The sequence below is a fragment of the Plecotus auritus genome (assembly GCF_963455305.1).
Source record: "Plecotus auritus genome assembly, chromosome: 1".
NCBI classification, from domain to species: Eukaryota; Metazoa; Chordata; class Mammalia; order Chiroptera; family Vespertilionidae; genus Plecotus; species Plecotus auritus.
In genome coordinates this window covers 73,505,924-73,528,388 of record NC_137770.1, presented here as the reverse complement: position 1 = coordinate 73,528,388, position 22,465 = coordinate 73,505,924, and the positions used below count along the sequence as shown (strand labels likewise).

Genomic DNA, 22,465 nt, shown 5'->3' with positions numbered 1-22,465 from the left:
AGCGCTGGCGGAGCACTGCCAGGGGCCGGGCTGCCTGGGGGCACGCCCAGTTTTATACCCCAAGCCCATCGCAGGGAGTGGGCATTCAATTAGAAATCAAGCCCAGTTTACCATGTTAAAAAACAAAACAAAATATGAAACCCACTTTTACAGAGTAACCAAATGCAATCCGAAGGGTTTTTTCCCCCATTATCTTCAAAATCTCCAAAACCCAAGACTGGGAGAAAGGAAAAATAGAAATTTCTTCCAATACCTCATCTTAATATATTTAATACACTTCTTTAAAAGGTCATTCTTTTAGATAAGGGCTTACAACTCTGTGGCACATTGAAGAACTAATTTGGAGTCTTGATACAATGCCAACAACCGCAGCTCCAGAAAAGGTTACCAAACCAATAATTAAGATCCTAAACTCTAGTTACTCATCTCAGATGTCAGTCATTTAATCTCATGACTTTACTTCATTGTGTCAAGTTGGATACAGTTTATCATAACTCTTGGCTATTAAATTTCTTTCAGGAAAATTATTCAGGCCAATTTTTATTTAAATTGAGTTCTGTGTTTCATCATATATTAGGGGAGTACAAATTAGCATGTTATTGTGGACAGATTTATGCCTGCAGGATCATGGTATGGTGTCTCTAGCTGCTTTGCTTCCTAGTCATTAACAAGTTGTGATTTTCAAAATTATAATAGGGATTTTGGTTTCTTTAGTAGTTTTCTATTTTTCTTTTTAAGACCTGCTTCAGATTCTGAAAGTGATATCATCTTTGACAATGAAGATGAGAACAGTAAAAGCCAGAATCAGGTAGATGTATAAATAGAAATTACACCATTTTATTCATCATGGGGTGAGTATGTAAGAAAACCTATGTTTGATGTTACAAATCTCAGGTGAAATAGCCTTAATCTGATATGCAAATATAGAAACCTTCAAGTTAAAATACTATTTAAAATATATGCTACTCACATGTTTATTTATCGGACTTAATTTATCCACCTAATAAAACATGCCTGGTTTTAGAAAAGAGAAATAAATTGATACCTTGTATTTTTTAAAGATAAAACCTTTTCCTTGAGGATTTTGGGAAACTTTATATAGTTGGGGATGAGGATTGAATATAAATTAATTGAATAACTAAACAGCCTAATTGTGGAGTTAAAGTAGGTCTCTCTCCCACATCAATTAATCTTGATTCTTTATTTTCATAATCCATCCCCTAGAACAGTGTTTTAACACTGAGCCATAACCTGTAACAGGTTATGAAATCAGTTTTGAGAATCACAACCAGCTTTATTTTATTCTTAATGCTCTAGAGAGGAGTATAGAATACCAAAATGTGTCACGATAATAAAGGTAAACTCTGTGGAATTTGTCTCTCATGAGTATGTGCACTTGGTGTGATATAAAATATATTTCTTTCTTCATATGGGTCATGGTCATAAAAATTTGAAAAACACTATGCTAGGCTTTGAACCCCACTGAATTATGTTTTTTTTCTCTGCCCAGGCCAGCAAAGCCCCTTGATGCTGGTACATGGAGTCCAGGATGAAGCTTTTTAACTACTAGGGCCATCAGTTGATATAGAGAAGCATTCTGCACCTGGGGGTTCAATACAATGATTTTATTACCAGAAATGAAAATATAGTTATTAATAATTATAAGAAGCATTTATAGTAGATAAAGCAAAATCCACATATAGATTCTGTTAGATAAGCAGGTAAATTGATTTGAAGGAGGTTTAAATGTATTAACCAGTATTTTTATAAGTACTTTCCTTTCTATTAAAATCACCCTTAAAATCATCCTCTTGATTTAAATTTATGAATTGTAAATTAATCAGTAATAATATTATAAATACTGTAAACTGCTAAAGCAAACATTCTTTGGTTTTAGCATTAGTTAATGCATTTAATTATTATGATGCCACCAGATTTACACACCTGGCTTTGCTCCGTAAAGGGCACTATCCCACAAGCATTCTAATTAATGGGGAGAAGCCTCCAGGAGATTAACAATCTTCTACAGATAATCCCCGGAGTATATAAATGATTCAAGAGGAAGATGTGATTGTTTCCAGATCAGAATTATTTTTCTTTGATAAAGGAAAAATGTTGAAGAGTGCTTCCACAAAGAAAGTGTAAGTCAGAAATTGTCAAGGCCTCAGTCCCAAATGGCAGATTTTTTTTTTCTTAAATTAACTGAGGCCATTTTGAACTGGCATATTTGGTTAATAAATGCAAGCAATTTGGAGCAGAGTAAAGACACTCATGACAAAAGAAAAAGGTCAAATGCTGCTGAATGCTCTTTTCTATACCTGGGTGGGGGAGTATTTAATTACATCTATTAGAAGAGAAAATAATTTTTTAAAAACAGGGACATGAGTTAGAAAATTAGCTGAAGGAGACAAACAGACTAGCCATATGGAAAGTAGTAGAGAGGATCAGTGGCTGTAAGTGGCACTGGAGGACCTGCTCTGAAGCAGTGTAGCCCAAAGGGCAGGGTGTTTGGGTCATATGATCCATTTAAATTGTTTTAGCTAAAGATGAATTTCTAATCTTCTGTCTCCAAAGGAAGGCATTCAGTAAAACTAAAGCCTTGAAGTATTAGTCTGTACACATTCTGCTTTCCTTATCCAGAGAAAGATATAATGGTAAGAAAGAACTGACTTGACATGGAGTTTTTCTGTAGATGGCACACCTTTAATTCCTACCTGTTTTTTTATTTTCCCTATCAATTACTCTGTACAGTGACAGACCTGGAAACTATACAGCGGATTCAGATAATAGCAAAATTGTCTTTAGAATGCTGTAAGCAACTAAAGGACAGTGATTGTGTTCTGCCCGATGATCTTCTCTCTAACTAAGGCAATGGGATGACCAAGTATTTGATGGGGGCAGGTACAAATGAGTTGATGATGATGGCCTTGTTTAATTTTAGCCCCCACTTTGAGTTCTTGTGTGCTCCCCTTGGTTTAGGATGAAGACTGCAATGGGAAGAACAGTTGCCATGAAAGTGAGTTATCGGTGACCACTGAAGCTGTACACTACCTCTACATCCAGGTGAGGCTCTGGCGTGCAGCGTGTTAACCAATAATTGCTGGTGGATATGTTTCAGGAGACTAGAGCAAGACAATGGGCAGAGCAGGACCCACTGGCACTACCAAAGGTTAATTGGCCAGAGAGGATCGCGCATGGAGGCCCTTTCCCTCAGCCTCACACTCATGCTTTCCTGTGCCATAGCAGGAGGCGGCATAGGGTGCTGCTTATGGGCTCCAGACTCAGGCTGTGTAAGTTCACATCTTGGATCTACCAGCCACAGCTGTGTGAGCTCAGGCAAAGTTCTTCAGCAGTCTGTGCCTCAGGTTCCTCATCTGTAAATTAAATAACAGCAATCTCCATGACTCATGAAGCATAAATAAAATAATGTATGTGAAGTAATTAGAACCATATCCGAGTTTCATAAATGCTAGACTGCATGTAAGCAACTCTGCTTTGTCTAACAAATTGAATCTGGACAGTTAAGGTCTGATGCACAAACATCCTTGCATGTGCAGAAGAAACACCAGCGTGGCTTTAGGCAAACTGGCTTGTTCTGGAACCTCTGGGGGATAAGAGCCACAGGCTAACCCATTGCAATGAGGCCTGACTAAAGGGAAGCCTGTTGGCTTTTGCCTGCCCCCATGCCTGAGGGGCGGCGTTCTAGACAGTGGTGAGTTCTGCCAGCAGAGAGACAGCCACAAACCAAAGAGGAAAACTTGCCTCTACCCTAAGTGAACAGGACCATGGGTCATTATTAGTATATTCAGTCATATCTGCAAGTAGGCAGGTCTTCAAATATGAAGATAAGTTTGACAGTTTTCAAACAAGTGTAGTTTTTCAAAAGAGGCTAATTAGGTAGTTGCTTCCCTGGATTGGAACTAGTTTTTGGTATTCCCTAACTGAAACATCTTTTTATCTTATTTATTTATTTTAAAAGTTTTTTTAAAGTGTTATTTATTGATTTGAGAGAGAGAGAAGAAGGGGGAGAGAGAGAGGGAAACATTGATTTGTTGTTCCACTTATTTATATATTCATTGGTTGCTTCTTTTATGTACCCTGACCAGGAATTGAACCTGAAACCTTGGTGTATCAGGACGATACTCTAACCAACGGAGCTACCCTGCCAGGGCTAACAGAAACATGTTTGAGATACTACTCTCACACACTATAAAGCATTTGTCTCCCAAACAGCTACCTATTGAGTATCTACTACATGCCATTACTCTCTGGCAGAAGTACGTAGAAGAGATGCATCTGAGGTGTGGTAGGACTGTGGGTGGGAGTGAGAGGCCCTTGTGAGGCCTGGAGAGTGAGTCAGAATTTGTAGATGGTTATTTGGATCGTGAGAGGATGTTCCTCTCTTTTAAAATGAGACGTTCTTTTCTTTAAAAACAGTAAAATCCTCCTTCATGAGAAATCTCAACTCTGGCACTGGTTTGAAACATATAGTCTAGTTTTATAAATCAAATGCTACATGTTGATATATCATGGTTTTCTGATACATCAATACATTTAAGGGGTGAAATAGAGCCCTTTCTGGATTGTTTTTATATTTATAATATTTTATTTTAGACTTGAAGGTCACTGTCACTAATGTAATGTACAAATGAGAAAGGCTAATGACATCATTAGGTTAATTAGCCCTTCTTGAAAATTTGGGTTTAGAAATAATCTTATAAAACAATAAATAAAAGTATACTTCTCAGATTTTTATATTATTTGTGACAGGGATTTTAAACAAGTAAGATTATTTTTAAATGAACAGTAATATGAAAAATTGGTTATGTTAGGATGCTAAGATTATGCATATTTCATCCCCAATTTTTTAATACTTTTGGTTTTTTTTAATTAAAAAAAAAGCAAGCCTTTCCCATAGCTATTTGAAACCTGTGGTACATGTTTTAAAATGAAGGATTACATTAATTCCAACTGTCCTCAATTGAAACTCTGTACAATCAAATCCCTCCTGGTTTGTTCTTGTCCGTAGATGGAGTACTGTGAAAAGAGCACTTTACGTGACACCATCGACCAGGGACTGTATCAAGACACCAACAGACTCTGGAGGCTTTTTCGAGAGATTCTGGATGGACTGGCTTATATCCATGAGAAAGTAAACTACAGCATTTCATATCTGAAAACTTATCTTTATATAAAATTTAGGACTGAATAAGAAAATCAAATAATGTAAGATTGGAGAAAAATAGAAATAGAGAGAAAATTATGGGTATATTGAAAATAATCTATTTTTATAGGTATTAGAACAATGTGTCAAAAGACAAGAAAATAATACAAAGTATGAAAGTTAAAAGAAAATATTGAAGGTTAGAACAAGGATTAGCAAACTATGGCCCACAGGTCAAATCCAACCCACATTATGTATAACCTGGCCTATAAGAATGGCTTTTACATTTTTAAGTGATTATTTAAAAACAATCAAAAGAATATTTCATGACACATGAAAATTCTATGAAATTCTAATTTCAATGTCCATAAAGTGTTATTGAACAGGGCCATGCTCATATAATGCCTATGGCTGCTTTTATGTTACAACTATAGAATTGAATAGTTATGACAGGTTTTATGGCCCATAAAGTCTAAAATACTTACTTTCTGGCCCTTTACAGAAAAACTTTGTCAACCTCTGGGTTAGGAAATATATGAACTTGCCTAGAATGTGAGGATGACTCCTAATGTGGTTTAGAATACAGCAAGAATGTGATTGATGCAGGCCAAATTATCTGATTCTGACTTGGTGCCATCCTTCCTAGGAACATGGAGGAACCAGAAAGTCATCTAGCAAGGACAGAGATGGGTCTTGTTGAGTAACATGGTTTGCCACATGTACAAAATCCTATATAATAAAATCCTAATATGCAAATCGACTGAACGGCGGAATGACCAGTTGCTATGACATGCACTGACCACCAGGGGGAAGATGCTCAACCCAGGAGCTGCTCACTGGTGGTCAGTGCGCTCCCACAGGGGGAGCGCCGCTCAGCCAGAAGCCCTGAGTTGGGCTCACGGCTGGTGAGCACAGTGGCAGTGGCAGCAGTGCTAAGGTCCCCTCGGGGGATGTCCACTTGCTGGTTTAGGCCCGCTCCCCGAGAGGGCCCAGGCCTGGCTGAGGGACTCCCCCGTGCAGTGCACGGATGTCATGCACTGGGCCTCTAGTGTCATTATAAAGCTAGAAATTGCCATTACAACGTAAATGCTAATGGGCCTAGCTTCAGGATGAAGCACTCTTACTTTTTAAAAATTGGAATTGTCTAATGCTTTAGCTAGTGTAAATATGTTTTCTCCTTTGCCTCAGTTTCTTTAACCTTGAAATATTTATACTGTACCATTTTTCTACTAAAAAGCCAGAACTGTAATTTACACATGTCTAATTTATAAATGATTTGGTGGAAACAGAATTTGCAAGGCTGGAAATAAAAATGAGTTCTAGTGAAGGTCACTAGAACTCTATTACTGTGATATCATCCTGGGGTCCTACAACTGTGCCCCTGTGCTCTCTTCTCTCGATCTAATTTGCTCTGTATCTGCTAATCATTTGTTGGATAGCTAAAAGGGTGCCACACCTAGAAATACAGGCAGACAAACCCCATGCTTGAGAAGGACTTGTTGTTTTTTTGAGGGAGCCAAAATGTACCTATGTAAGGTAAAAGGGATCACACAATGTGTTTTTATTATATTTAATTATCTCCTATGTTATAGTACCTGGAATAATGCGCATTATGAGAATGCCATTAGGAAGGGGAGACAGCATGGTCATGTAACAAGTGTTCATTGAGCACCTTCCTTGTGTGCTGGTGATTCAAAGTTGAAGTGTTAGCATTACCGTGGAAGACCTCATGAAAATGAGTTGGCACTTGTAAATGTTGTACAATTCAAATGAGTGGAGAAAAGCAAGCGTTTCCCAGGCAGGGGAGCTAGGAAACAGGTTAAACTTGGTTTCTTTGCTCTCTCCCATCAGGGAATGATCCACCGGGATTTGAAGCCTGTCAACATTTTTTTGGATTCCGACGACCACGTAAAAATAGGTGATTTTGGTTTGGCGACAGACCATCTACCCTTTGCTGTGAGTATTTTTAAAATCAGACTGTGCCTGAAAAGTGCCCTGCATGCTTTGATAATAATGGAAGTGTCAGAAGACAGGATAGTAATGAGATCAGTGAGCTCTGCTGTGTAAGCCCTAGGAAGCGATACAAGTCTGAAGGGGTGAGCTGCAAGTGACCTTTTATGCTTTGAAATTGTGAATGCATTTTAGTGAGTGCATTCCACTTGAGGGACATAATTTAGGACATAATTATGTCAATATTTAGGCATATAATACTTTATGAAATAATTTGTGTTTTGATCTACCACACCAGACACTGGGCTAGATACTTTGCACTTGAGGGGCTTTTAGTTATTTTAAGGAAATAGGCTCAAAAAGCATAAAACATCACTCCTAGACAACATATAATTCACAGGTGTTTGTTCTTCACAGCATTCTAGAGTAGTTGTTTAATATACAAAGGTAAAATAATGTAAAGTGAGCGAAATAGAGATATAAAAGGAGAAAATTTACATATGGTTATGAGGATCAAGAAAAGCTATATAAAGAAAACAGCATTTCAAATGTGCCTTAAAGGATGGGTGTGAGTCCAGCAGGCCAAGCTTGAGGGCAGGGCATAGTGACACCAGGATAGGGGTTTCCAGCAAAAATAGCATTAGCAAAGGCCCTCAGGTGAGCAGACATGATTGTGTGAAGGCCAGCATGTTGTCTGGTGAAAGAGGATGCTGTGAGGTTGAAAGTCCTGTAGGTGGCAGACCTTGAGTGCCAGAGGGAGAGTTACTTGACATTGGAAGCCCAAGTATTAAGTTCCAAAATAGTACGCCATTAGTAAATGCCGTTAATTCTAAGGTCGGTCAGAGAAAATAAAATAGGATTTGGATTAATGGTAAATAATCCATTTGGATAAATGGTAAATAGAGGCTGAATTAGAAGGAGAGGTTAGAAGGAGCAGAGAGGGAGGAAATGGAAGGGGGTCAGTAAGAACGTGGTCCTGACCAGTACAGGGTATTTAGAAGAATGCTAAGACCAAGAAAGGGCTAAATGATGCGGATCTTGGTGCCCAAACTAAAGAATTTAACTTACTTTCTGGAAAGCTTATATAGTGAGGTAGATAAGAGCACAGCTGGACTAATCCTATCTCTGCCAATTCTTTGTGTTGTGACGTTGGGCAATTGGCTAACCTCTCAATAAACACATTTGCAAAAGGTATCTAATACTAGTACCTACTTCAGAGAGTTGTCAGCAGGATAAAGTAAGACTACAGGAAAGCTGTGGACAGTGCCTGGCACTGAAAATGTTACAGCTACTAGTATTGATGATGGTGCTTGTAATAGCGACCTATGGAGTAATGTCAGCAAAGTAGTGATTTAGGGTAATATGTGAATCAGCACTGTCACAGATACAGTGGAAGAAGGTGAGGCTACTTAAGAGGTGTTTGCAGTGATAGTAGAAATTTGGTGGCCAGCCTTTAGGAAAAAAGAATAAAAATTGACCCAGATGAATGGGAAAGTTAGAAAGTGAGGTGGTGATGGTGGTTGTTAATATATTCTTCCTCTTCCTAGTAAATAGATTCTGTTTTGGCATTTGCTTCTATAAGCTTCAGGGGTTTCTGTCACAAAGAAAGAGTTCTATAGTGAATTGCCCTTCTTCTTGATCTTACTGGGTTTCTGGCAAGCTCTGCATTAGTGGGCCAAGTAAACAAAAAATTTTACAGCTAAAAAAAAAAAGCTTTATTATGATTATTCTGGTTTCTGTGTGATATTTTTCATTCAGTCTTTATTTAGAAATGGATAAGCCATTTGTATGGAATAATATAACATTTTAATCTGATATTTGGCTTATTTATACTTTTAGGCTGATGGCAAACAAGATGATGCAGCAGGAGATCACTTAATTAAATCAGACCCTTCAGGTAAATTCAGTATATTTTATTCATGTATTAAAAAACACACCACAGTCTGGCCAGTGTTGCTCAGTGGTTGAGTGTCGACCTATGAACCAGGAGGTCATGACTTGCTTCCCAGTCAGGGCACAAGAAACTTTTTTTTTTTTTTTAATGAAAATTTGCCTTTTTTTAAGTTCTGTTATTGGAAACCCTCCTCTTGCCTTCTTCCATGCAGGTCATTTGACTGGGATGGTTGGCACTGCTCTGTATGTAAGCCCAGAAGTCCAAGGAAGCACCAAATCTGCATACAATCAGGTAAAGGGAAAGCTTTTGGGAGAGAAGGAAAGGTCTCAAGAGTGAGACAATAGTAAAAACATCAAGGTCATGGCATTTGGGGTTTAGTTTCCAGCTGAAATAGTCAGGAACATTTTATATATACCCACATGTATACTGAGTGACTACACTACACAGGACATGTGTTGCCAAGGACAGTGACTGACGCTAACACAGTTGCTATTGAGATAATTTACAGTCACTCCATCCATTCAAAGAAGATTTGAACTAACCCAGTTCCAGGCCAGGCCCAGGAACACAAGGGATAAGGCAGTCGAGCAATAGGACAAATACCTTATTCCAGCCCTCAAGGAGCTTATCCAATAAAAGCTAAGAAGAAAAGGAGTCCAGTGACCAGAGAACACTAGGGACATCGTCTTTAGATTAAACCAGAGAAAGCTTTTCCAAGAAGTTGGCTGTTAGGATAAAGGAAAAGAAGGGAAAAGCCATGCAGAGTTGGAGGTTGTAGCATGCCTGGGAGGAAAAGGGGGTGAAGTGGCAGTAGCATGCATAAAGAGAAGATGGGTGAGAGCTAGTTTGGCACATTTAAGGCACCAAAGAGAAGGTCTGTATAGCTACAGTGCGGTGAGCAATGGGGAGAAAGGCATGAAGTGAAGCTGGAAAGGAAGGCAGGGGTCTGATCGTGCAGGGCCAGCTTAACCATGATAAGGACCAGGCACAGGGAGCCGCTGAAGGATCTCGAGTGAGAGGTCTCTCCAGCTGCTGCTAGAGGCTTTGCAGAAGTCCAGGGTGGAGCAGGTGGTAGCTGGAACCAGAGTGGTACCAAGTGAGGTGGGGAGAAGCATCCTGATATAAGATAATTTGAGGGGAATTGACAGGTTTTCCTCATGGAGTAGATTTGGGTGAAGAAAAGGAAGGAAATGGGACACTGCTCAGGTTTCTGCCTGGAGCAGGAAGGGTGGGGAGGTGGGCGGCAGGGGGAGAAATGAATGATATGAGGAGACCTGAGGAAAGATATGGAGGAGAAGATGGCAGGAAAATTCCATTTGAGACATGTTAAGTTTGAAATGCCTCACGAGAAATCCAATTGGAGATGTCCAGTAGGTTGCAAGAGGCTCAAGGCTCAAGACTCTGAGAAAGGTCAGAGTCAGAGGTATAAATGTGAGAGTCATCAGCACCCAGATGGGATTTTAAACTATGAAATTGGATGAGATCACTTAAAGCAAGAGTACAGAGCTAAATTTTAAAAATATATTAGGCAGGCAATTCACATCAAAACGCAAGCCTGGGTTTGGGCTCCGACGGGGAGCACTTGGCAGTGACAGAAAGTTGAGACAGGCCTCCGAATACCCATCAAGAGTGAGGGGTGGGGGAGATGGACTTGGGTATGGGCGGGGACTTTCGGTGCCACCTTTCCGAATGCAATGTAGAATAGTGTGATTAAATCCTTAAAAGCATTCTACTCTTTGGCCCAGAAGTTCCACCTTTTGAAATGTACCAAAAAGCAACAACCATGGACATTCCAAAAAGATTAGTGTAAAGGGAATTCTCCATAGTATTATTTATAACAGTGAAAAATGACAAGCGTGTTTAAAAATAGGGAACTCGTTAAATAAACTATGGGACTTCCACGTAATTGAATACTGTATGTCATTAAGGTCATATTTTAGAAGCTTGTTTTAGAAAAATGATATAGTATTTAAAGATACTCTCACTAAATTAAGGGAATAAAAGTTAAAAGAATAGCATGGCTCTAGTGTCATAGTGTGTACATGCGTACATCTAAAAAGCACAAAGTAGGCATGTCTTAGACATCAGTAGTAACTGTGGTGACATTGTGAGCGCAAGATTTTGATCTTAGTGCTTTTCTGAATATTCCGCATTTTCTACAGCCAACAAGTGTAGGAAATGCCACAATGAATGTTTGTTTTTAAAACTTCAGAGGTCACTGGTAATAATTGGAGAGACTCTCCTACTAATCCTTGACTCCAAATTCATTCAGGAGTTTTTCTTGAAAGTGGCTTCCGTGCCTGTGCAGTGACCGTGAGCAGGCTCCCTCAGCCGGCTGGGCAGTGCTGGCTGCCTGTGGCACACGCCCTCTGGCTCCCCCGGCAGCTCCCTCTCAGGCACTCTGCACTGACTTCACCTTTTTCTTCTTTGCTTGCACTTCTATATTTCGTTAGGATTTGTCTCAGTACCTTTCTGTTGTGCAATTTCTCTGCCTCGTTGGTATGGCTTTGCAATCAATAGCTGATCTTTGTTGTTAACTGCAGATTTTGGCCCGTGTTTCACTTTTGAGATTAGTAAAGATGCAAGGCAAATTCTTGAGACAAATCTCAGTTATCTTTGCTTTTTAGTAATTATTCTCAATGGTTGGCCAGTGGTTATCGATGTCTCTGTATATAGCTAAACCAGTCAAAATTAAATTTCAAGGGAAATGTTGAAAAGTCATGCCAAATATTTAATCTCATCTATACCTTATACCTATTCTTTAGAAGAAATTAATTTTTTTATTTAATTGGCTTGTTTTTCACTTATGCAACCTTTAATTCCAGTTAACAGTGCTCGTAATTCCCTGGTAACATTTCCTATCATGACTCTCTAAATATAATTATTTTTCCTCCTTAGAAAGTGGATCTCTTCAGCCTGGGAATCATCTTCTTCGAGATGTCCTATTACCCCATGGTCACGGCCTCAGAAAGGATCTTTGTTCTCAACCAACTCAGAGATGTATGTATCAGATGTTTCAGTGCATCAGTTTCCAGTAACCTGGATCTTAGCATGGACAGCAGAATTCAGTGCAGAGGGTTTTTCTGGTACTTATAATATAGAAAAAGTGATCCTGCTATAATTTTCTGAATTCCTAATAAGTGAAAATCTATCTCTTGCATACCTCCTATGATGAAAAACTCCCCAGTTTTGTTTATTTTTAGAAATTTTACTTGGAGAAATTGCTAAGTTATAGTTACTTTTTAAAAATGGTCCTGAGAGGTTTACTCTTAATTTTAAAACAAAGGAAAAATCCAAGAAGTTTTGCATAATATCAATACAGTTCCAGCAGTGAGAATAGGTTATAAGGTTAATGGAAATTAACTTTTAAAAATTAAAGGTTCCAGCTGGTGCCTAAAGAAAACTCCCATGACCAAAATGTGAGCCATTTGAATTTTTTTCCTCAATGAAATTTCCATTTGTGTTCTTAGGATTAATCCTTGCCTCTGTTATTATCCAGATTAAAAAGGGGCTAATGTTAACAGTGTGGAGGTCAATGACTCGAATTAGAAAAGGCATTAAGATGAAAGTGGAGAGTAAGGTTTGGGTGAGAGTGATTTAGATTTACATATTCATGAGCAAGAGATATTGAGATTCTTCCTCTTCCTTCCTGAGCTGAGCCAGTGCTTTGGAAAACACTTGAATTATTTTACTGCCAGTACAGCGTGGGCAGCTATGTTCATAAAGTAAAGGAATAAATAAAGTGATTACTGTGCCCTTCCCGTGACTTGAGAATTGTCTTTGATGAAGTGCCTTTCTTTAGTCAAAATTTACCTCATTTCAAGAATACCTAAACTGTCAAGTTAATGTTATAATTGGGTCTTATTTACCAGAAAGGTGAGAACTTTGGGGGAAGTAGAGGATTCAGTTAATGTTTTTCTCTTTGTGTTGATGGTTTGGTGTTTTTGCCTTTTTTCATCTGTGTGTTTAATAAAGCTACTTTCTTGTTTTCTGAAACCATTAGATTTTAAATAGCTTGTCCTCCCCTAAGGTGCTTCCTATCATCTAGGGGCTGTCATTTGGGTAACGTTTGTATCTATATGTATGTACTTGGAAGAATAGCACTGGGTTTCAAGAAGGTGCCACCTCCATCTTCCCTTATTGGCAGATTTTCATTTCTGTATTTGCTTTTCTTACCTCTAGTGAATAAATGCTTTCACTGTGGCAGTCTGCCAAGCACTTGCTGATTTGAATATGATATTCTTTTAGCCCACTTCACCTAAGTTTCCAGAAGACTTCGATGATGGAGAGCATACAAAGCAGGTAATTTTCTGATGCTTTAAACGCCATCTTCACTCTTGGGTTTTAATTACTATTTTTCTTTTTCAATTAGTAATCTTCTGCCACTCATTCTCGTGTCCCGGGAACAACATAGAGGGAAAATCAAAAGATAAAGCACTTAAAACGTCACTAATCTTGAAATACACCATAAAAATGCCAAGGATTGGCACAGAAAATTAACAAACTACAGAGTTCTTTTGTGTGGTTCATTGTGCTTTTGAAGTGCTATTTGGAACCTTGCCTTCCAAAAAAAAGAGAATGCTTTTACAGTTCATTGTTTTAGAGAAAGCTTAGGACTTTAAGAAAAGAAAAATAATTTAAAACTACCATTTTGTTCTGTTTTGTGGTTCAAGTAGTTCAGATTGTGAAGGGGAAGACCAGACAGTCTGAAGTTACAGTATTTTAGAGCAAAATAATTTCTCCTCCATGCTATAAATATCTGAATGTGTGTGTATGTGGCTTGTCATAGGTTAATATTGGCACCCAGCTAGTCTAAAAGAATAATTATTAGGGAATTTATGTATTGTGCTTCTGGTGTGCACTTCTTAGTTGGTTGTTTGTCTTGGTGAAACGTTTGTGATTAATACTCTTGTCATATGGACGTTTATTTCTTAAACTGACCTTTCTTAACAATTATAATTATGATAAAATTCCTTATTTAAATAACAGTCCTGCATCACATAACAGTCATGCTTCACATACAACAGCAATCCTATCCTATCTAATAAAAGGGTAATATGCAAATTAACCATCACTCTGTCACAAATATGGTGGCGCTCATAGCTACAAGATGGTAGCACCCAGTCCTCTCAGCCCCGCCGGAGTCCCCCAGTCCCGGGGTGGGTGGCCACTGAGAAGCATGAGTGGCCTGGCAGAATGCTTGCTTTGTCGCCGCAGCGATGAGGCAAGCATTCTGCGCCCAGCCTCAGATGGGCCTCTGGGCCGCGGAGAGCCTCTGGGCAGCGGGCGTGGAGCGGCCAGGCCCCGCAGAGAGCTACTGGCGCACACATTCATGCACAGGGCTATTAGTTAAGATTATAATGGAGCTGAAAAATTCCTGTCGCCTAATATTATCATATCCATCTTAATGTTGTAGCATAAGACTTTCATTACTCACACGTTAGTGATGGTGTGGGTGTAAACAAATAAACTGTGCTGCCAGTTCTATAAAAGTATAGCACACAATTATAGTAGTGAGCTATCCCACCAAGGTTTGTGTACTGTGATGTTCTTACAATAATGGAATTGCCTAAGGACTCATTTCTCAGAACATATCCCTGTCTTTAAGCAGTGTATGACTGTATTAATGTTTAGAGAAACCTACCTAGAACATGGCATTAATTTGCTATTATTTTACATATGTTTTTATTGATTTTTAGAAGAAGGGAGAGGGATAGCGAGATAGAAACATCGATGAGAGAGAGGAACATCATTGATTGCTGCCTCCTGCTCATGCCCTACTGGAGATTGAGCCCACAATCCAGGCACGTGCCCTGACTGGGAATCAAACTGATGACATCTTGGTTCCTGGGTTGACTCTCAACCACTGATCTATACCAGCCAGGCTAATTTCTTGCATATTAATTATGTAGCTGAGTAGACAATTCACTTTTCTAGACTTTCAATTTCCTCACCTGCAAAATAAAGGGATTAAATACCCTTAAATATCCTGTAATGCTGTAGTGCTTATCTAGTGGCTAGAGGGACCTGTTCTGCCTCATCTATTGAATTAGTAAAAACCATTAGAAAGAACATTGAGTTGTGTTTCTTCTTCTTTTTTTAGTTATTATTTTTTTTAGCTGAGTCATTTCTGTGTTTCCAGATGTCATAAGAAAATGTTCATTTCACTGAACATTAATAAAATGTTCCCTATAACAAGGTCAGTCTTATTCAGTATTTCCACATGAATGTTGGCAGCTGTGGTGGCTCAGGAACTTTATTAAACTACTAGAGGCCCAGTGCACGAAATTTGTGCACGGGGGGTGTGTGTCCCTCAGCCCAGCCTGCACCCTCTCCAATCTGGGACCCCTCGAGGGATGTGCGACTGCCCGTTTAGGCCCGATCCCAGTGGACATCCCTCTCACAATCCAGGACTGCTGGCTCCCAACTGCTCGCCTCCTGCCTTCCTGATTGCCCCTAACCGCTTCTGCCTGCCAGCCTGATCACCCCCTAATCACTCCCCTGCCAGCCTGATTGATGCCTAACTGCTCCCTTGCCAGCCTGTTTGCCCCTAACTGCCCTCCCCTGCAGGCCTGGTCACCCCTAACTGCCCTCCCCTGCAGGCCTGGTCACCCCTAACTGCCCTCCCCTGCAGGCCTGGTCACCCCTAACTGCCCTCCCCTGCAAGCCTGGTCACCCCTAACTGCCCTCCCCTGCTGGCCTGGTCCCCCCAACTGCTCTCCCCTGCAGGCCTGGGTCCCTCCTAACTGTCTTTCCCTGCAGGCTTGATTGCCCCCAACTGCCCTTCCCTGTAGGCCCAGTCGCCCCCAACTTTCCTCCCCTGCAGGCCTGGTCACCACTAACTGCCCTCCCCTGCAGGCCTGGTCACCCCTAACTGCCCTCCCCTGCAGGCTTTATCGCCCCCAACTGCCCTCCCTTGCAGGCCTGGTCCCTCCCAACTGCCCTCCCCTGCTGGCCATCTTGTGGCGGCCATCTTGTGTCCACATGGGGGCAGCCATCTTTTACCACATGGGGCAGCCATCTTGTGTGTTGGAGTGATGGTCAATTTGCATGTTACTCTTTTATTAGATAGGATAGAGGCCTGGTGCATGGGTGGGGACCAGCTGGTTTGTCCTGAAGGGTGTCCCGGATCAGGGTGGGGGTTCCCTTGGGGCATGGGGTAGCCTTGGCGAGGGGCCTGTGGTGGTTTGCAGGCCGGCCACGTCCCCTGGCGACCCAAGCGGAGGCCCTGGTATCTGGGATTTATTTATCTTCTATAATTGAAACTTTGTAGCCTTGAGTGGAGGCCAAGCCTCCTGCTTGCTCTGTGGCCACAGCCATTTTTGTTGGGATTTATGTATCTTCTATAATTGAAACTTTCTTTGTAGCCTTGAGCGAAGGAGGCCAAGGCAGGCCAGGGCTGCAGAAGCTTGGCTTCCTTCATCGCCGGGGGCAACTCAAGCCTCCTGCTCTCTCCAGCTCCATGGCTGCCGCCATTTTTGTTGGGATTTATTTATCTTCTATAATTGAAACTTTCTTTGTAGCCTTGAGCAAAGGAGGCCAAGGCAGGCCAGGGCTGCAGAAGCTTGGCTTCCTTCATCGCTGGGGGCAACTCAAGCCTCCTGCTCTCTCCAGCTCCATGGCTGCTGCCATTTTTGTTGGGATTTATTTATCTTCTATAATTGAAACTTTGTAGCCTTGAGTGGAGGCCTGGGCCTGCCAGGGTGTGCGGGAAGCTTGTCTTCCTCCATTGCCGGGGAAACCCAAGCCTCCTGCTTTGCTCCATGGCTGCAGCCATCTTGGTTGGGTTAATTTGCATACTCGCTCCTGATTGGCTGGTGGGCATGGCTTGTGGATGTAGTGGAGTGATGGTTAATTTGCATATTACTCCTTTATTAGATAGGATAAACATGAGAGCAACTATACAGACCATTTCTCACAATGGAATTGTTCTCCATCACAAGTACTTATTAGGCACCCCTGAGCATTTGCGTTTGGACTATGTAAAAATTGATAAAACCACTGCCACCGCTGCTTCCCACAAGACAGCCATTGCTTCTTATCTGAAAGGAGGCAGCATAGAAAATACTTATAGATGCATGTAACTCAATGTTCACCACACAGGATTAAGCAGTATATCAGGGTCTGTTTTGCTGAATAGGCTACTGTTTTTACCACTTTAATTTGGCAACATTTTCATAAAAGTTGTATCATGTCAGTTTCTTTACATGAAAAGCAATTACCTGTCGTTCTATTCCAGCCTAACACTAGGATAGGAATTTGGGGATTGGGTGGTGAGGGAGCATATATTAAAGATATATAATTAGAAAATGCTGCTGTGGGTGGGGGGGAGAGCAGGAGGAGGGGAGCATAGAGGGGGTAAGAGATCAACCAAAGAACTTGTATGCATATAAGCATAACCAATGGACACAGACTATGTGGGGGGGCGGGTAGTGAAGGCTGGTGCTAGGGGGCGGGGGCAGGCTGGGAGAGGGAGAGGACAATGGGGGGAAAAGGGGACATATGTAATACTTTCAACAATAAAGAATTAAAGAAAAGAAAATGCTTAATAATATTCATCTAAAAATTGAGATGTTTCTGATGTCAGCTAGTCTTCTAACTCCTTATAAATCCTTATTATAAACAAGAGAATTAAGGAATCATTAAGGAACGTTTCAAAGGTTTCTATTACTCTCAAAAGAAAGGTTTATATTACCTGCTTAATGGGTAGTAGCTGATATAGTAGAAGATATAGAGTAACATAAATCAAGAGAATTCAAGGGAATGGTATCAATATAGATAACATAAACGGAGAAGAGGAAATGAAAACAAGATGTTTTACACTGCTTTAAGGATTCCAGCAGCTACTGCATATATTTCTACTGAAATTAGACATCTAAAGGATTTGTTTTATATTCTCACTTTGTTTTTGGATTCAGTGTTTTGTGTGTTTAGAAGGCCCGAGTTCTGCTTCTAGGTAGTTGTTGAGGATTTTTTGGGTCATTTATGTCAATAAAATATAAAAAGGGCCTCTGTTACATTGTTGCACAGCACTGTGGGCCTATTGAAGTACAGGGAGGAAAATGACGAATTCAGAAACCTTCAGAAATGAAAATGCACCCACTCAGTGCAAGAAGTATGGTATCTTGTCTTTGACTGGAAGCAACCACCGGCTTGTCAGGAGAATTCCTGAGCATCATCTGTTGCTTCTCCTCACTGGAATGCCTGGGTTTTGTTATAGAAATCTGTCATCTCCTGGCTGTTGAACCACGATCCAGCAAAGCGGCCCACAGCCACAGAACTGCTCAAGAGTGAGCTGCTGCCCCCACCGCAGATGGAGGAGTCGGAGCTGCACGAGGTGCTGCACCACACCCTGGCCAACGTGGATGGGAAGGCCTATCGCACCATGATGGCCCAGATCTTCTCCCAGCGCATCCCCCCTGCCATCGACTACACCTATGACAGCGACATACTGAAGGTGGGCTTCGGTAGAGAGCTGTACCTGGTTCACAGAAGGATCAAGTCAGTTTCTAATTTTTCATGGATTCCTTTAAGGCAGTGGTTCTCAACCCTTCTAATGCCGCGACCCTTTAATACAGTTCCTCATGTTGTGGCAACCCCCAACCATAAAATTATTTTCGTTGCTACTTCATAACTGTAATTTTGCTACTGTTATGAATCGTAATGTAAATATCTGTGTTTTCCAATGGTCTTAGGCAACCCTGCTAGTGGTTCTCAACCTGTGGGTTGCGACCCACAGATTGAGAACCGCTGCTGTAGAGATCCTGGAACATATTCAGGTTAGAGAAAGCGCAAGTCTTACAGCACGTCCTGCTTGCAGAGGGCCAGCTAGGTTCAGAGTCCAAACTCTTAACCAGGTATCTCCAGGTGTGATCTTGGTTGGGTTAATTAAAGAATCTATTTAAAAGCTCCCAGCTGATTTCTAAAGGATAGCCAGTTTTGAGAGCTGTCAGTGTTTTCTTTAAAAAAACAGGGTAAAAAAAATTTACCCCCCGCCCCTCTCTGTCTTCTCTGCACTGGGAGCAGCTCCCCTCATCCCCTGAAAATGTATGCCTGCACCATGTTTGTCTGCACCCCTCCTTGGTCAGGAGCACATCTCTGCTGAGCCGATCACTGTCTGCAGTGGTGCTGAAATGACCAGAGACACTGCAGATGAGAGCCTCAGCAGCTTGGCAGCCCACGTCCCCTGACCTCACTTATTTCTGGTCGCAGCTTCCAAACCAGTGTCATTTCAAGGGACATCGACACAGCAGCCAAGTTCATTGGGGCTGGGGCTGCCACAGTAGGGGTGGCCGGCTCTGTGGCTGGAATTGGGACTGTGTTTGGGAGCCTCATCGTTGGTTATGCCAGGAACCCTTCTCTGAAGCAACAGCTCTTCTCCTACGCCATCTGGGCTTTGCCCTCTCAGAGGCCATGGGGCTCTTCTGCCTGATGGTGGCCTTTCTCATCCTCTTTGCCATGGGAAGGAGCTGTCTCCACCTCCCATAGTTCTTTCTCTCGTGTCTTGTCTGCCCTATGTGTTTCTTTTCCTTTACCTCCCCAGGTAGCCTGGGGAAAGTGGTTGGCTCAGGTTTTGACAGAAGGAAGACAAATAAATACTGAAATAATAAGAAAAACATTATCTGAAGCAATATAGCAAAATATTGGAATTTGATAAAGTTGAGTAAGTGAATAACAGATTTTTGTTATATTGTCTGTATGTTTAAAATATGATATAATTTTAAAAGAGTAATAGAGGAAGTGAGAAGGTTTGTGGTAGATCAATATAAATGTTAGGGATCAAACAGATTTTGCTGGCTGGCAATATTAGAAAGATACAGAATTATGGGTGACAGTTGTCTTTTTGCCTATCTGTTGTTTTTAAATTTTCTCTAGTGACATAGTACTACTTTCCTAATAAGAAACAAGTGAAAAGGAAAGTTCTTTACAAAATATCTAATGCCATTTGGCTTTCATGGGCCCACTTTGAATCCCTTAGCTTGTGGGAGAGGGCCTGATGCTGTTAGGGGTTGCTTGCTCCATGGTGGCGCTGGGAGTCCTTAGGGGGAATGTGTGTATTTGACTAGCTCTCTCTCTGAAGGGCAAATACCACCCTGGTTAAGAGTTTGGACTCTGAACCTAGCTGGCCCTCTGCAAGCAGGACGTGCTGTAAGACTTGCGCTTTCTCTAACCTGAATATGTTCAGAAAGGGACTAACATGTTGAAATCTCTTCAGTGATCCTCAGAACAAGCAATGTAATGAAAACCACAGGTTAATGTTTTAGGTGATCCTTTTGATTAACCTTTGATAACATTTTAATTGATCCTATTTTTAGGGCAACTTTTCGATCCGTATAGCCAAGATGCAGCAGCATGTGTGTGAGACCATCATCCGCATCTTTAAAAGACACGGTATGTACTTTTGAAAAAATCATATGCTTTCTTAAGAGATGTTGTTGTTTTCATCACTAAAAAGTACTGTTGCCCTAGCTGGTTTTGCTAAGTGGGTAGAGCATTGGCCTGAGGACTGAAGGGTCCCAGGTTCGATTCTGGTCAAGGGCACATGCCTGGGTTGTGGGATCCATCCCCAGTGGGGGGCGTGCAGGAGGCAGCCAATCAATGATTCTCTCTCATCATTGATGTTTCTATTTCTCTCTCCCTCTCCCTTCCTCTCTGAAATCAACAAAAATATATTTAAAAGAAAAAAAGTATTGTTAATGGGTTTGGGTGCAATTATATTTTACTTTTAAATTAAATTACAAGCAACTGACATCATATGAAATTTAAGCTTATTTGTACAATCCAGCTTGTTAAGGAGAAACAGATTTTAATATTACAACCTTGCTACTAAAGTACAGCTGGTTTACGGAGTCAGAAATGACTAGATTGTCAAAGTTAACCTTAGGTGAGCTTTCCATTGAGAATTGGCCATAGACTGATGATGATTTCCACGGTCCCCATAGCAGGGGACCCCACTGTCAGGTTTGTGTTCATTTTAACTTGCCTCCTCAGAAAAATTATTATTTTTTTCTAATTTGGTTTAGGAGCTGTCCAGTTGTGTACCCCACTACTGCTTCCCCGAAATAGGCAAATATACGAGCACAACGAAGCCGCCTTATTCATGGACCACAGCGGGATGCTGGTGATGCTTCCTTTCGACCTGAGGGTGAGGCTGGGTACACTCTGCTGGCAGTTCAGGTGCCATGTCTGGTCGTGGGCGTGGCATGTCTGTTAAAGGATTATTCCCACCAATCTTTTTGTTTTGGGGTGTTTTTGTCTTTGGTTTTGTTTTGTTTTTTTTGCTGAACTTATAATCTAAATGTCACTCTTAGGAGACATATGTTTAAGGAAGTTGTTGGGGTGAGGGCATTACTGGAATTCAGTAATCCTTTGACCCTGTGTACATCCACTTTGTTAATCGCACAAGTCAGTGCTTTTGGCCCTAGAAACTGAACCCTGCATTGCAGGTGTCATGTCTGCTCCTCGTGGTTGAGCTCTGCCGAATGACCATAGCGCATTAACCAGGCCCGCTGAGACAAATACGTGGAGTTTTTTCTCTACTTCCTGGGCAGATCTTTGCTAACTTTCTAACATGTTAATGTCTAGAACAACTAAATTCTTATAACATCAGTGTCTGCTAATGAGGTGTGCTGAAATCTGCTCATGCTTCCGGTCCCCAGGGTTCCCTCTGACAGCAACACTCTTACCAGTTGTTCACTCACAGGGTTGGCTGCTGACAAGCCCATCTGTAGCACTGTCCGTGCATAAGACAGACACGAGTTTAATACTCCTAATGTACAGAAAGCACTTATAAGTAGAGGAATGAGCAGAAGGTATAACCAGGAAATTCTCACAAGAAATGCACAGGGCTGATAAACTTCTGAGTGTACAGCCTCACTAATAATGAGGAGCTATCAAGCAAAGGTATCTCCACTTCACCCATCAGACTGGCAAAAATATTTCAGTTAATACCCAGAGATGACAAGGGTGTAGGAAAATAGGTACTTTCATATGTTGCTGATGGGAATGTAAATCACTAAACCTTTAGAAAAGTAATCTGAAAGTATTTACTAAAATAAAAAAAATGTTTTTGATACACAAACTATACCCTGTGAACCAGGAACTCCACTTTGAGGAATTGATTTAAAGAAAAATACAAATACATTGGTGTATGAATATTAAAATGATGTTTATTGCTATATTATTATGGTGGTCAAAATCTGAAAACTGCATGTGTATCTATAGGAAAATGGTTGAATAATTTACTATGGAATATTAAAGAGGTATAAGATAAAAATACGTGTATTTGTATTTAGGTATACCCATATCTATATTTGATCTGTAGAAATGTCCATAGGGTAGTGTTAGGTAGGGGAAAAGTATGTTTCAAAGGAACTCTAATATGACCCCATTTTTATTATAAAGAAAGAGAGAAACTTAAAAAACAACAACCGAGTGTGTGCATAAGGTGCACTATA

General features: G+C 40.9%; 1 protein-coding gene and 1 pseudogene across 5 annotated transcripts in view; both read left to right on the top strand.

Moving 5' to 3' along the window:
• Positions 1-22,465, top strand: part of EIF2AK4 (eukaryotic translation initiation factor 2 alpha kinase 4) — a 105,526-nt gene that overhangs the window by 48,484 nt on the left and 34,577 nt on the right. For all 4 annotated transcript variants that reach the window (XR_013961224.1, XM_080680480.1, XM_080680479.1 and 1 more), the window contains exons 13-23: positions 739-808; positions 2,980-3,063; positions 5,030-5,152; positions 7,016-7,120; positions 8,954-9,011; positions 9,220-9,299; positions 11,907-12,008; positions 13,257-13,310; positions 18,229-18,465; positions 20,324-20,399; positions 21,032-21,153. Coding sequence is in view for 3 of the 4 variants with exons in the window: in XM_080680480.1 (XP_080536606.1) it covers positions 739-808; positions 2,980-3,063; positions 5,030-5,152; positions 7,016-7,120; positions 8,954-9,011; positions 9,220-9,299; positions 11,907-12,008; positions 13,257-13,310; positions 18,229-18,465; positions 20,324-20,399; positions 21,032-21,153 (1,111 nt within the window). In the remaining variant the exon portion in view is untranslated. The remainder of the gene's footprint in view (positions 1-738; positions 809-2,979; positions 3,064-5,029; positions 5,153-7,015; positions 7,121-8,953; positions 9,012-9,219; positions 9,300-11,906; positions 12,009-13,256; positions 13,311-18,228; positions 18,466-20,323; positions 20,400-21,031; positions 21,154-22,465) is intronic.
• Positions 19,054-19,496, top strand: LOC308254207 (ATP synthase F(0) complex subunit C2, mitochondrial-like; annotated as a pseudogene). Its single transcript has one exon. The product of its transcript is annotated as an ATP synthase F(0) complex subunit C2, mitochondrial-like (transcript).